The 15710-nt window shown below is 42.1% G+C and overlaps 1 protein-coding gene across 2 annotated transcripts in view; it reads right to left on the bottom strand.

Moving 5' to 3' along the window:
• Positions 1-15710, bottom strand: part of DRC1 (dynein regulatory complex subunit 1) — a 46811-nt gene that overhangs the window by 13697 nt on the left and 17404 nt on the right. For both annotated transcript variants that reach the window (XM_012788170.3, XM_012788171.3), the window contains exons 4-8: positions 13497-13680; positions 9968-10105; positions 8861-8947; positions 7774-7896; positions 2908-3047 (exon numbers count right to left, since the gene is read on the bottom strand). In XM_012788170.3, coding sequence (XP_012643624.1) covers positions 2908-3047; positions 7774-7896; positions 8861-8947; positions 9968-10105; positions 13497-13680 — 672 coding nt within the window. The remainder of the gene's footprint in view (positions 1-2907; positions 3048-7773; positions 7897-8860; positions 8948-9967; positions 10106-13496; positions 13681-15710) is intronic.

Genomic DNA, 15710 nt, shown 5'->3' with positions numbered 1-15710 from the left:
TACTATAAAAATAGAAAGAAATTAATTGGCCAACTAATATATATATATAAAAAATTAGCTGGGCATGGTGGTGCATGCCTGTAGTCCCAGCTACTCGGGAGGCTGAGGCAGAAGGATCGCTGGAGCCCAGGAGTTTGAGGTTGCTGTGAGCTAGGCTGACGCCATGGCACTCACTCTAGCCTAGGCAACAAAGCGAGACTCTGTCTCAAAAAAAAAAAAAAGAATAAATTTAAAAAGAAGAACAAATATTTTAGGGTCATAAAAACCAAAAGAGGCTAGGTGCAGTGGCTCACTCTTATAATCCTAGCATTCTGAGAGGCCAAAGTGGGAGGTCGCTTGAGGTCAGGAGTTTGAGACGAGCCTGAGCAAAAGCAAGACACTGTCTCTACTAAAAATAGAAACAAATTACGGCCGGGTGCGGTGGCTCAGGCCTGTAATCCTAGCACTCTGGGAGGCCGAGGCGGGCAAATTGCTCCAGGTCAGGAGTTTGAAACCAGCCTGAGCAAGAGCGAGACCCCGTCTCTACTATAAATAGAAAGAAATTAATTGGCCAACTAATGTATATATAGAAAAAGTTAGCCAGGCATGGTGGTGCATGCCTGTAGTCCTAGCTACTTGAGAGGCTGAGGCAGGAGGATCGCTTGAGCCCAGGAGTTTGCGGTTGCTGTGAGCTAGGCTGACACCACGGCACTCACTCTAGCTGGGCAACAAAGCAAGACTCTGTCTCAAAAAATAAATAAATAAATAAAAATGGAAAAAATTAGTCAGGTGTGGTGGAGTGCATCTATAGTCCCAGCTACTTGTGAGGCTGAGGCAGGAGGATGGCTGGAGCCTAGGAGTTATTATGCAGTGAGCTATGATGACACCACTGTACTCTAGCTGGGGCAACAAAGTGAATCTTTGTCTCAAAAAACAAACAACAAAAACCAAAAGAGATAATCATGCCACTGCACTCCAGCTTGGGCAACAGAGCGAGGCCCCATCTCTAAAAATACAAAAACAAAAAGAAAAGTCGAGTATCCAATAATAATAGGACAAGGCCTGAGGAAAAGGCATGTGTTTGGCTAGAAGGGCATCACTGATACCCTACTGTGGGAAGTTTTAGTCCAGTATTGGGGCCATGGTTGCTATGGCTTGAAGGCGTCTCCTCCAAAATTCAGTGTTGCCAATGTGATCATATTAAGAGGTGGGGCCCTTACTAGGCGATTAGGCCACGAGGGCTCCTTTCTCGTGAACAGGATTGCGGCACTTATAAAAGAGGCTTTCCAGAGCCTTCTGCCAGCCTGCTCGTCCACTCTTCTGCCATTGATGACACAGCGTTCCTCCCTTCACAGCCCTCACCAGAAACCAAACCAGCCAGCACCTTGATCTTGGAATTCTCAGCCTCCAGCACTGTGGGAAATAAACTTCTGAATTTCTAAATTACCCAGTCTCAGGTGTTCTGTTATAGCAGCACAAACTAAGACAGGAATTATGAAACATTCTGGGCGGGGGAGATGAGAAAAGGAAAATGGGAAAGAAAAGCAAGAGAAAAAGAAAGATAGTACTTAGAGAGAAGCAGCACGGTTGGCTGAAGGGTTTCAGGCTAAGGGAGACCTGCCTGAGTTTGAAGTCAGAGGAGAAAATGGAATGGTGGGAATGGTTCCGCTCACCTCCGCTCTGCCGTGAACATCAAACCCAAGCTCTGCTTCTAGCACCTCCTCCCGCCTCCCCTCTGACCAACTCTCTTCACCCACTGTGCCATCTGTAACTTTCTGACTCCTGCCCCCTTGCCTTCGGCCCTGCCGTTCCCAGCTACCTGCACTGTCCACCTGGTGTCTTCCCTACTCCCTTTGCCAATCCATAGCCCCACCCCCTCACTGTCCCAATCCCTCGGAAGCTTTCCCAGATGACTCCTCACTGTACTGATTTGTGTCTCTCTCTGATGTTCCCGTGTCTACTACAGTGCATAGAGTGGGAGTTTCCTATAAATATTGTCCCCTGACTACTCTCAGTTCTCAGATAATCAGGCTTAAGATACCGGCTCATTTATTCAGTATTACTTTCTGTTATAAGTAACTATCAAAAGGTCAACTGGTGTTTCTCTATACACCCAACATTTGCCCAAAGTGTATCATCAACCTATAAGTGGAAGAATTCATAAATAATAATAGGTTATTTGGGCTTTGGGGGAAATCCTCAATCTTGTCTCCTTTGAACAAGATGTCTCATTCTACTCTGATCCTCAGAGCCTAGCACAGTGGTCTGGAACTTAGGAGACAATTCTTAAAGGAAGGAAGGCAGAAGGGATGGAAGGAAGGAGACAAGGGAGAAAGGAAGGATGGGTGAGAAAATCCGAGCAATAGGTACCCTTCAATGAGCCACAGTGCCTACTCGAAAGCAGACTGGCACACTGTCATGAGTACTTATGTTGGTATTATTTGCAATGGCAAAAGAGGAATAGTCTGTGTGTCCATCAGTGGAGACTGGTTAAACATGCCGTAGCACGTCTGTGCAGTGCAGTACTAAGCAGCACAGGAAATCATATGAAAGCTCTCTATGAACTGATACAAACTGCCTTCAAGACACAGAACAATGTGCATAAAATGCCATCATTTGTGTAGAAGCAGAGGGGTGATGAGAATATTTATTTGTGTGTGCTTGTGTATACATAAAGAAATTCTGGAAGAAACGAACACAGAGGTGGGAAAAGGAACAAGACAAATGGGAATTGGAAGAAGACTTTAGCTATATTTTCTTTTTCTGAGGGCGAGAGGGTAGAAAAACTTGAATGTATTAACTTTTTCAAAACACTCTTTTAATAAGAGTTTGTTATATTTTTCATAGCTTCTACCCCTTTAGAAGACAAGAGTGCATACTCATCCCCATTCTCCACACAGAAGGGCCCTGCTTGCCATGCTGGCTTACCGATTGATCTTCCTCTTCTGCTGGGATTTAATCACTGTGCTTTCTTCATCTCTCTTCTTCAGCACTTGGAAGTTGTACTCTAACTTCTCTTGGTTTAGCTGATAAGTTGCCTTCATCGCCTGAAGCTGTTGCTCAAGAATCTAAAGTTAAAAATATGTATACTCATCGGCCCCAGTATAACCTGTGGTGCCTGCGAGCCCCAACAGTTTGTTCAAGTCATGTCAGAGGAACATTAGGGACAAGTACCTCAGCCGATTCTTAGAAAATCGATCACAGAGGCAAATTCAAGGTCAACTGAATAAAATACCAATCAATCAACTGCAAGCTATTAATAAAACCTGCATTCCTACAGCCTAAGAAAGATCATAGAGCTTTCAAGTCCAACTAACTTTGGTACTTTGCACCAGACCCTTTAAAGATATGAGCAGCCCCACTAAAATCACCACCAAAATTAACATTGCCACAAAAACTTGAAATTTCCCCTCTTTGACCTTCCAGTGTGGCAGTATTAGTGTTTAGCAACCCACATTCATTTAGAAGGAGGACAGACACAGTCATCTTTTCTTTTTGGGTTTCCATTAGCTACACACATTTGTTCAGCAAACATTTACTGAGTGCCTACTGCATGTCAGACACTTCCTGGGTGCTGCCGGGAAATACTGGTGAGAAAGGCCAAGACCTGCCCTGTCTAGGAGACAGACAAACAAACAAGCGCTAGTGACAGGAAGCAAGCCAGAGGTAAGCACAGGCTGTTTTAGGCCAGTATGAGGACCAGGGAAGGCATTCTTCAGGAGATGGCATTCGTGGGTCCACCAGAGACCTGAAGAATGAGTAGGTGACACCTGAAGGTAGAAAGCTCCAGAGAGAGGAAACAGCACATGTGAAGACACAGAGGTGAGAAAGAGGGGGAGGTGCTCTGGGGAAACCACAGGCAGATTAGCATGTGAGGCACAAGGCAAGGAGCTGTCAGAAAAAAGGCTGACAGCCACAGAGCCTGCCCAAGCGGGCACTTAAAGAACTGTCCTGAAGTCAACAGAGGGCCACTCCAGCTGGTAAGCAGGGGAGGAAAATGACCGGTCCAGGCACTGTGCACAGATCACTTTGCCTGTTTGTGAAAAACAGAGCAGAGAGAGGCAAGGCTGGAGCAGGGTCAGCAGGCTCTGCCTCTCCCTAGTGCAGGGTGGAGAACGTGCAGGGTGGAGAATGCAGGGAGGTGTGATCAGATGATGTTAAAGCAGGACTTCCAGAGCTCTCGAGCCTCCTCCTCCCCTCCCTCCACCAGGCATGGGCTCTCGTGAAGCAATCAGCAGAGGAAGGCATCCAAGCAGCCACCACAGTCCCCCTTTGGGTCATCACAAGGAGGGCAACTGTCTAGGAGGTGACATAGGAGAATAAAGGTGGTGACACATCATCAGGTCAGGAGGTGAGTCATTTCCACGTTTGGAGTGGAATCTGCTGACTCCCCAAATCGTAGTGGGAGAATGAGTCAAGTGCATTCTACTTAACCGTTGCAGAGATTTTTAAATCTCTCTTAGGAGTATTTGAACATCATATACTTCAGAGCTGTAATATCTACTCTTCAACAGATGGTAAATGAACAACCATATTGGTCACTGAGATCATAACTAATTCTACCTCCAAATTTTTCTACTTTTTAGTCAATTTTTTATTTTCTAGTTATATACTTTTGTTTGTAAAAACTTTTTCTGATTTCAAAAGTAATATTTGCTCATGGTAGAAAATTTGGAAAGTACAGCAAATGGAAAAGAAGAAGAGATAGAAGGGGGAGAAAAACTACCTCTAATTCCTCCACCAAAGGCAACTTCTGGTAACACCTTGGCATGTTGCCCTCCAGTGTTCTTCACATAATTGGAATCAAACTATGTCTACAATTTTATATCCTATGTGTCTCCCTTAATACTATAACAAGAACTTCCCATGTTAATAAAGTTTTATCAACATTATTTCAATGGTACATAATACTTTCCTATACTATTTTATCACATATGAAATATTTATGTTTATCATGTCACAATATTTTACCATTTCCCTACAGTTGTATTTTTATATTGTTCTGATAATTTTCACTATTATAAAATAAAGCTGGGATAAATGATCATCATCCTTGATTGTCATACACTGAATACAGTTTTTAAAAATTATAATTGATTTTGCTAAATGTGTGTGCTTATTATTCAATTACCCAAAGATATTTTGCAAAGTTATACTTCATGTTCCCAAGACTAATGGCAAAACACATCTGTGGTTTATGAGTCATTTATAAAGATTACAATCTAACCTGCCACAAAGGTTCCATGTTAAAGGTACCATAGGTGTTGACCTTCCCATTTCCTGGGCCAACATGAGCTTCTCCATAGTTGCTTTTCGTGCCATCTCCTGCCCACAGGCTCAGGGAAAGAGGCTGCCATGAGTGCCCCAGCAGAATGGAAATTTAAAAGAGCCTTTCTCTCTGGTCTTCTAGGCTGACTGCAGAGATCGCACTGGCCCTCTTTACGCCAGTCTCGAGCCTGGACTGGGCTCCCAGGATTCCCCATTGAGCCATAAGACTCTTTTCCATACTTCTGCCCTAACCCTCAAGCTCAACAGATTATAAGATCCTTGAGGGTAGGGACTGTAATCTCTGTGCTTTGCACTATGCAGGTTAACAAATTTATTAAGTAAATTAACTTATATAATTTTTTATGGGCCCAGCACACTTCCACTGCACAACTCTGCTTTAATTTTTTATTATTAATATTTTGGTACTAAAGATAACAGCCCCTAAATTTGAACTGAACCATGTTATAATTTTCAATGAACATTTAAGGCTTAAAAATAAAACCATTTGCTTTTTGCATTAGGAAGTAAATGTTTCCAGCAGTTTTATTTTGGGGTGGTGAAATCCTACTCAATCACATGTTTTCAGCCTTCCCTTTGCTCCAGTCATTAATAATGTGACTTTTACTGGCGGAAGCACTTGAACAGTCGACATTCTATTTTTTACTTCTTGTACTTTACCCACCAAACCAAATCTGTGTGCACTGGATCCTTCCTATTATATTTTTGTGGTTTACAAGAATTTTAGTTCCATATTTTAGAACTGATAGAGTGCTATGGATTAGTTAGGAACAGCAAATTTAATGTTGAGCTATATGCCCTATCTTCTTGACACAAGTCAATGCCATTGGACTTGAATGTCTAATGAAAGCATGATATGATATATATTGAACTATAATAAAGTTCAATCTCCTAAAATATTCCACATGTTGCAATATGAGTAGTCCCTGATTCAATGATTTTTTTTCCAGTTAAAGTGTGGAAAGTGGTACAGGTACTCTCAGTTTCCATCTGAGAGCATGGGAAAGAATTGTGAATGCAAAGGAGGTGCACCCCCTTTCCACCTGAATGCCCCCATTTGCCAGCCTCTCATATCCACACACGCCACCGTATGGACGTGTCCCTCTGGACAGGGACAGCCAGGAGAGCCATGTCTCCCAGGTCCCCTCTCTTTCTCTTGGCCCCCTACCTCCCACCCCTACCCCATCATCTCCCCACGTCCCAGAATTGTCGGCTTTATTCAAGTATTTGAACATCGGACTAAGAATATGAAATTCCATATATCTCACTGTTTAAGTCCAAAAGTACGTTGTTTTTTTCCGCATGATTCAGAAAGCTTAACAGTAGCCATTTTCAGGAAAATCAAAGCCCACAGAAGTAGTGCCGCTCTCTTATAGACTTGCATGAGTCTATAAGTCAGTAAGTCTCATTTCCATGACATTAATATGAAAAGAACCGGGGGAAATTCTCAAGACTGGTAAAGACGTTTTTAATCTAATGGAGTTTTTAATTTATTCTCGTGATCTAAAGTTACAGGCAGAATGAAAACTCAAATTCTACCAAAGGCTATGTGGAAAAGTTTTATCTAACATGTTTTTCTACACAGAGACTGAAATGAATAGACTATGCTTGAATCTTAAGATGTAATCACATTATATCTAAATGTAATTTGAGATGCATTTTTTTTTTAAAACTGGTGTTGAAACACAGAATCCTAGGCTTAGACAGAACTCTAGAAAGCAGAGAGTCTCCCCCTACGACTGCAGAAACCCTTCCAGAGAGACACAGCCATTCAGGCTTTGCATACTCTGAGATAAAGGACCCTTTGTTTTGGGGAACGCCTGTTTAATATATAGTGGATAGTTCTAGCTGGAAGCAGGTTCTTTCTGGTGGTGGGTTGGGACCTGTCTTACTGTACTTTCCAAGCATCAGTCAGGGACTGATTGGAATAAGGGAAGGATACAGGCTTTAGATCCAGACGGCCTGGGTTTAACTCCAGGGTTTACCACAAACTACATATGCAGCCTTGACTCTGAGCTTCAGTTTCCCGATGTATAAAATGCTGTTGGTGATTTCTCCCTTTCATGTTACTGTAAGCATTAGAGATACTGTTTTGCTAAGTTCCTGGAATATGGTAGACACTCATCAGATGGTTGCTGTTATTAGCAGTAGTAGTCCTAGCTTGTGCCCTCTGACACAGCTGCCTTGCCCTAGGAACACTTTCCCTTCACCAGGCTAAAGTGCATAATTCTCTCAACACTTCACAAGCCATGGTTTCCAGACCCCTGTAGCATCTTGGCAGTCCTCCTCCACTGGTTTCATAAAGAAAGCATTCCCCCGCATATATCCTGTACGTGAATATTCTCCCTTAGATATGATCATTTAAAAGAAAGCAGATAATTAATGTTTATTGAATATTTGTTAATCCTAGGCTAGAACACTATGAGTAGTCTCAAAAGATGAAACATTCACAGATGTTCACCATCTGCTTTGCCACCCAGACACCCTAGTGAGGAAAAATGCTTGCACCTGCACATCCTGCTCCAGCTTGATCTTGATCATGTTATACTCTTCACAATCCCAGATCCTCTGCTTGTTCAGCTCCTTCTCGTAGTCTTCTACTTTCTTAATGCGGTTCATGAGATACTCCAGCTGAAGGTGCAGGAAGATAAGGGAAAAGTTAGGGATCATCCCCGCCCCAACTCAATACTTCAGATGGCCTGATAAGTGTGACACTGGACGGTTTGGAAGTTTTATGATTCTGGAGGGAGTCTGGTGGCTTTCAGAAGTCCAGAAGTCCCATGGCTTTGAACTCTTGGGTCATGGCTTGTATTGCTTAATGGAGTACTTACTCCAGAAATTCTAAGAGGACTGCTCCATTAAGAAAGTAAGCACATAACAGGGTACAGTGGCTCATGCCTATAATCCTAGTACTCTGGGAGGTCAAGGTGGGAGGATGGCTTGAGGCCAGAAGTTCAAAACCACCCTGAACAAGAGTGAGACCCTGTCTCTACAAAAAATAGAAAAAATTAGCCAGGTGTGGTGGCATGTGCCTATAGTCCCAGCTAATTGAGAGGCTGAGGCAAGAGGATATATCTTGAGCCCAGAAGTTTGAGGCTGCACTGAGCTATGATGACATCACTGCACTTTAGCCTGGGCAACAAAGTGAGACTCTGTCTAAAAAAAAGAAAGAAAAGAAAAAATAGTGAAGCACAGACCCTGAAATCAGATGTTTATATTTCTAAAACATTCACTGGATCACTTCTTTGTTCTTTATGTCTCCAAAATAAAGTGATAATTCCACACCTTTTTAGAGTGTGTCATAAAACCCCTTGGGCCATAAATATTCACCGCTGGGGTAGATTCCCAGGAAACAAAGGAGAGTGACAGGGCCATGGAAGCCACAGCAAGCTGCCTAGGTGGTACTCCTCACCACCAGAGAGACAAGCCCATCTGTAAGGCCACGCTGATCAGCTACGAGGTGCAGTAATGAATGTGTGCCACAGCGATGCTACTCAAGACACGAAAAGGCCAGAAAATTCAGTCACGGTAGAAACCACCCCAGACCAAACCAATCACCCTTGACACCTTCGCACTCGTCTGCCACCCTTTTTACCTCTTTGGAATTGTGAGCCTGCAGCGCCCGCTCCCATTTCTTCTTATTACTGGTCAGTAGCTCTTGTCGTTCCACCTCAAATGCTTTCTACAGCCAAGAAGGAAAAAGGTTCCTGTGTCTGTTTCGATTGGGCAGGTTCCACCAGTACCAAAGAGCTTTTAGATAACTGCACAAGCGCCAAGTCACCAACCACACAAAGTCAAATCTAAATACAGACTTGCCAAGTTTCATGTGACCAAATGGCTATAGAAGGAGTTGCACGGAAATTACGAAGTCTATATTTCACACAAATGCAGAGAGGTAACGCACCAACAGCCCTGTGGCTTAGTCAACAGAAGAGGCAGGGAGCTAGAGGGAGGCCAGGGCCCTTGCTGGCAGTCACAGGGCAAATCCTACATGTCATTCAATCATGACTAGGCAATCATGACTAAGCATTGCCATGGCTGGGGGGGCCATGAAGCAAAGGCAGCATGCAGCTTGCAAGGGGTAGGCCTAGAAATGCAGAAATGAGTCTCCAAAGATCCACAGAGAGAGGCCCCTACCCTCCTGGCTCTCTTCCATCTTGAAAAGACTAAATCAGTCTCAATCTTTAACATTTCGTTCAAATTCAAAGTACTGCTGTCTGAATCCTGTTTGGCACTTCCCTTCACCATCGCCCACCCCCAGATGCTAAGAAGGAACAAATGAATGGCTCACATACACCCTATGGTTATGAAGAACTAACCTCCCTCTTTACTCCTCATCCTCTTGCCTGTCTTATTTCAAAGCATTTATTACCACCTGTCAAATTATATATTGAGTAATTTATTTGTTTATTGTCAAGCTGTTTCCTACTAGAATGCAGGCTCCATCGGGAACTTTGTTTTGTTCGAGGCTATATCTCCAGTCCCTGGAACAGTGCCTGCCATATAGTAGGCACTTGAGGAATGTTTGTTGAATGACTGACTGACTGACTGACTGAGTAAATAAATTAATGAAACCCTAGAGCAGAATCAGAAATTAGAGGACAGAGACACCCATAACCCTCCTTAGATGATCAGGACAGACCCAGACCTCCCCCCAGGGGCCTCCCAAGTGCTGAAAGCAGGTCTTTTCATACCCCATTACCTCAATGAGTTGGAGCTCCTGGCGAAAGTTTTTCATTACATGCTTCACTTGTTCTTCCATCCTCTCAAGAAGCAGGCAGATGTCATCTGACTGTTTCTTCAAATCCTTCACATACTGATCATCCTTTGATTTTAATTCCTAGAAAAGAGCATGTAAAAATGTTAGTCCCAACTGAAACAGAAGCAAGAGGTGCCTAGCACACTGTCCCTGCACCCCATTCACCAGAATCTGCAAACATGAGGATTTAAAACTATACGAAGAGAAAGTGACTTCAGAAGAGTCTGAGAAGACCCAGGGGAAAGCACAAGTAGATGGAGTAGAATAAGCTTGGCTCAAGGCAAAGCTCTGACCGAGCACCCAGGATCAAACTTTTCAATTATCACTAGCTGCAAATCTCTCTGCAAGCTCCCAAGAAGCCTAGAGCATCCCAGCTGAGCAATTAATGTCCAGGTTCCAGCACAGGAACATATCTACCGCAGACTAAGGTCCATTCCTTAATTAAGAACATAAAATCTGGAACAGCATTCGCTGTAAAAATACATGCAATCATGCACTGCATTTCAACCACAATGAACCATGTATGTGATTCTCAGTGTTCCCATAGGATTACAATATCATATTTTTACTGTACCTTTTTCTATGTTTAGATACACAAATACCATTGTGTTACAATTGCCTACAGAATTCAGTACAGTCACTTGCTGCACAGGTTTGTAGCCAAGGAACAATATGCTATTATAGCCCAGGTGTGTAGTAAGCTATACCATCTAGGTTTGTGTAAGTGCACTCTGATGTTCACACGACAATGAAATTGCCTAATGATGCATTTCTCAGAGTTTATCTCTGTCATTAAGCAATGCATGACCATAGTTCTATTAGGTAGCCAATAATTCTAAAATTATTACAAGGCTTTTTCTTCTGCTCAAAAGTTTATCACTTGAAAAAACATTCAATTTGGAAAAGAAGAGTGAAAATTATCTCTGTTCACAGATAACATGATCTTATTATATGCAGAAAAACTAAAGATTCTATACAAATAAAAAAACCTATTAGAACTTACTAACAAAGTCAGCAAAGTTGCAGAACACATAATAGGTTAGGTGCATACTTTGATTAATTGTACTATTTCTTGTTTGAGATATAATAAACTACATTCTTGATTTTAAAAAAAGTTGCAGGACACAAAATCAACATTCAGAAATCAGGTGCATTCCTATATACTAGTAATGACCCATCCAAAAAGGAAATTAAGAAAATAATTCCATTTACTATATCATCAAAAAGAATGAAATACTTGGGGATAAATTTAACCAAGCAAGCAAAAGACTTGGACACTGAAAAGTACAAAACATTGCTAAAAGGAAGCAAATAACACACAAAAGAAATGGAAAGACATCCTGTGATCATGGATTGGATAACTCAATATTGTTCAAATGTCCAGACTATCCAAAGTGATCTACAGATTCAGTGCAATCCTTATCAAAATCCCAACATCATTTTTTGCAGAAACAGAAAAACCAGAAAGTTGTATATTCATCTGTCTTGGCAACTCCAAAAAAAAAAATAAATAAAAATAAAAATAAAAAAAAAAAAGAAAGTTGTATGGAATCTCAAAGGGACCCCAAATAGCCAAAACAGGCTTGAAAAAGAAGAACAAAGTTGGAGGCCTTACATTACCTGATTTCAAAACATACTACAAAGCAACAGGAATAAGGATAGTGTACCACTGACATGAAGGTAAATATGCAGACCAGTGGAACAGAATAGAGAGCCCAGAAATAAACCCCTGTATCTACAGCCAAATAATTTTCAACACAACTAAACAACAGAGAAAGGACAATCTCTTCAACAGATGTTATTGAGAAAACTGGATATTCACATGTGAAAGAATAAAATTGGACCCTTACCCTACAGCACACACAAAAATTAACTCAAAATGGATTAAAGACCTAAATTTAGGGCTTAAAACTATTAAACTCCTAGAAGAAAACGTAGGGGAAAAGCTTCAGGACATTGGGTTTGGCAATGATTTCTTGGGCATGACACCAAAACCACAGGCAACAAAATAAAAAAAAGATGAATGGGACTGCACCAAACTCAAAAATTTTTGCACATCGAAAGAAACAATCAACAGAGTAAAATGGCAGCATACAGAATAGGAAAACATAATTGAAATTATATATATATATATATTTTTTTTTTTTTTTTTTGAGACAGAGACTTGCTCTGTTGCCCTGGGTAGAGTGCAGTGGCGTCATTACAGCTCACTGCAACCTCAAACTCCTGGGCTCAAGCGATCCTCCTGCCTCAGCCTCCTGAGTAGCTGGGACTACAGGTGCAGGCCACAATGCCTGGCTACTTTTTGCATTTTTAGTAGAGACAGGGCCTCACTCTTGCTCAGGCTGGTCTCCAACTCCTGAGCTCAAGAAATCCTTCTGCCTCGGCCTCCCATAGTGCCAAAATTACAGAAGTAAGCCTCAGTGCCCAGGCTTAATCATATATTTGATAAGGGGTTAATATCTAGAATATATAAAGAATTTCTACAGCTTGGCAACAAAAAAAACAAACAACCCAATTAAAAATGGGCAAAGGATTTAAATAGACATTTCTCCAAAGAAGATATACAAAATGGCCAATAAACATATGAAAAAGATGCTCAACATCTCTAATCATTAGGGAAATGCAAATCAAAACCACAATGAGATATCACCTCACACCCATAACTATAGCCACTATCAAAAGAAAAGGATCTAATAAGTGTTGGCAAGAATGTAGAGAAGTTAGAACCCTTGTGTATTGTTGGTGGGAATATAAAATGGTGCAGCCATCATGGAAAACAGTATGGAGGTTCCTAAAAAAATTAATAGTAGAAAAAATTAAAATTGCCATATGATCCAGCAATCTCACTCTTAGGTATATATCCAAAGGAATTCAAAGCAGGATCTCAAAGAGATATGTATGCCCATGTTCACAGCAGCGTTATTCACAATAGCCAAAGATGACAGCAACCCAAATGTTCATCCACAGAAGAATGAGTAAAGAGAATGTGATATATACGTACAATGGGATATTCAACCTTAAAAAAGAAGGAAATCCTGTGACATGCTACAACATGGATGAACCTCAAGGACATTATGCCAAGTAAAATAAGCCAATCACAAAAGGACAAATACTGTGTGATCCCACTCACATGAAGTATCTAAAGTAGTCAAAATCAGACAAAGAGAAACTCAGTGTTGCAAGATGAAAAAGTTCCAGAGATCCACTGCACAACAATGTGGCTACTATAATATAGAGTTCACATTACTGAACTACACATGTAAAAGTGGTTAAGATAGTAAATTTAACATTATGTGGTTTTTACCATGATATAAAAATTAAAGAAAAAAAGGTTTATCATTCAAGTTATGCAACATGCTAAGTAACGAAGTAAAGGCCTCCACATTTTTTCATTCAGGAGAAGCAAAACAGTAACCCATAAATCCCCCAGCCAGACCCCCGCTGGCCAGGATGGGGCGGGGTCTCTTGCCTGCTGCAGCTCGCTGATAAGCTTGTTCTTATCCTCGATCAGACCGGCACAGTGCAGCTGCTGCGTGTTGAGCATCTCCCACAGCTCCTGGGGAATCCTCTTCTGTTTGCCCTCTTCCCACTTTGAGGTGATTTCGTCGAATTTGTCCTGGCTGGTCTTAACTTCGTTTTCCAGCTTCTCGACTCTGCAAACACAAACATACAAACATGCCAGCCACGCCAGCCCTGCCAGCCCCGCTCCGGATGCCCCCTTCCAAGAGAGTCTACAATACAGGGCCGGCGCACCTGGCACTTCCCTCGGGCACACCTACCCCAAGCCAAACTAAATACTGAGAAATATTTCAGTTTAATGCTTGACTAGAAGTAACTTAGACCAGGTAAACAAAGTGACACATCACAAAAATGGATCAACATTAAGACTATACACACAAACACACGGATCAAGAAAGAGTCCACTGGGGAGAGACTATGCTGGATTATCCTGGTGTGCCCAATGTAACCACAAGGGCCCTTACAGAAGGGAAGCAGCAGTGTCAGAAGCAGAAGAGATGTGATAACAGAAGCAGAGAGAGAGCGAGCTTGGGAGATGCTATGCTGGTAGCTCTAGTGATGAAGGAAGGAGTCATGAGCCAAGGAACGTAGGCAGCTTCTAAAAGCCAGAAGAGTCAAAGAATAGATTCTGCTAAAGCCTTCAGGAGGAATGTAACACTCTCACCCACCTTGATTTTAGCCCACAGAGACTGATTTTGGACTTCTTATCTCTTTACTTTTAAGATAATAAGTGTATATTGTTTTTAAACCAAAAAGGAAAAAAAAAAGAGTCCATTGATCATATACTTCTGAGTAAGATAATGACACAATCATTAAACACTTGGTCAGAGGAGTCACACAGCTTGTGTGCAAGTCCTGCTTTGCTACTAACTGAATCTCAACCTTAGACAAGTTGCTTAAGCTCTGCAAGCCTCATTTTTCTCATCTGTAGAATGGAGAGGATGAAAATGTCTCCTTCTGTGTATGGCTGTTGTCAGGATGAAATCAGATGACGCCCAGCACAGGTGGTGGCATGGTAGTTACTTAATGGTACTTAAACTATTAATTTTTTATTAGCAGCATGACCTCAGTTGTCTGGCTCCTCCTCTCCCAAGTCACCAATAAATGACTAGTGGAATGCACAGAGAGAGAAACGCCACTACTGGTAATGGAAATAGGATAGCCTTCCTATAAATTCCAAAGAACCGCTGTGACAGAGGAATGGGGTAAGACTGAAGCCTCAGAGCTGAGCTGAAAGCCCCTAGACAACAGTGCTAGGATATTGCCAGAAACTCTCTCCTGATTTTAACAGTCTGGAGTTCTATGACCATGTTTCCAAACAACAACGCAGACGCCCTTAGGGACAGGAGTCACAACTTAAACGCCCTGGGACCCTCTGTTTCCCTTTCCCACTGCGCATCCCACCTAGCTTAGGCACATGGTACACATAATAATCTAATTGACTTTTTTATGGCAAGAAATGAGAAACAGCTGTCAGGTCATCTTTCCAAAACACATTTATCTTGTAATTCTGCCACTTGAGACCTTCAATCTTTTCGTCGGAGGCTGTAGGATGAAGCCTAACTCCTTCTCATGACATTCAAGGCCTTTCACAAGCTGACCCTGCCAGGAACCAACCAACTCAGTTCCTGGTACAACCAAGCAGTGGGAAGTTTCAAGAATAAAGTCACCGATTATATACTGGTAGAGCTGGCAAAGTTGCTAATGAGGGAATGCCTTAAGTGCAACGACTAAAAACAGTGTTGATTGTCCTGTGGATGTATATGGTGAGATGAGCTAAAATGGTCAAGTGGTTGCTCGTCTAACTGAACTCTGTTTAAGAAATGAATTGAAGAAAAATGCAAAGTAGAGGTTTAAATGAAAGCCTCTGTTCCTGCTGTTAGTCCATTTCTGTGTGCAAACTGAAGAAATCCAATCCTTAGTGGCTCATGCTTCCCATTGGGGAACCTGGGACCCGGGAAATGGGAGTGCAAGGCAGCCTGCCTGCTGAGGACTGGAGCTGAGGGTGTCACATGGGTTCCTGTCATCCTTCTGACCCTCCATCCTTCTAGGCATGGGACCTTTAATATTTTTTTAATACACTGCTATCTGTACACATAACACTGAGATGTTTGTGGGTCTGCGCATGCTGATCAGGTTAAACCCAGGTTAAAATCAGGACTGC

The sequence above is a fragment of the Microcebus murinus genome, chromosome 3 (genome assembly GCF_040939455.1).
Source record: "Microcebus murinus isolate Inina chromosome 3, M.murinus_Inina_mat1.0, whole genome shotgun sequence".
NCBI classification, from domain to species: Eukaryota; Metazoa; Chordata; class Mammalia; order Primates; family Cheirogaleidae; genus Microcebus; species Microcebus murinus.
This window is presented reverse-complemented; position numbering and strand designations above follow the sequence as displayed.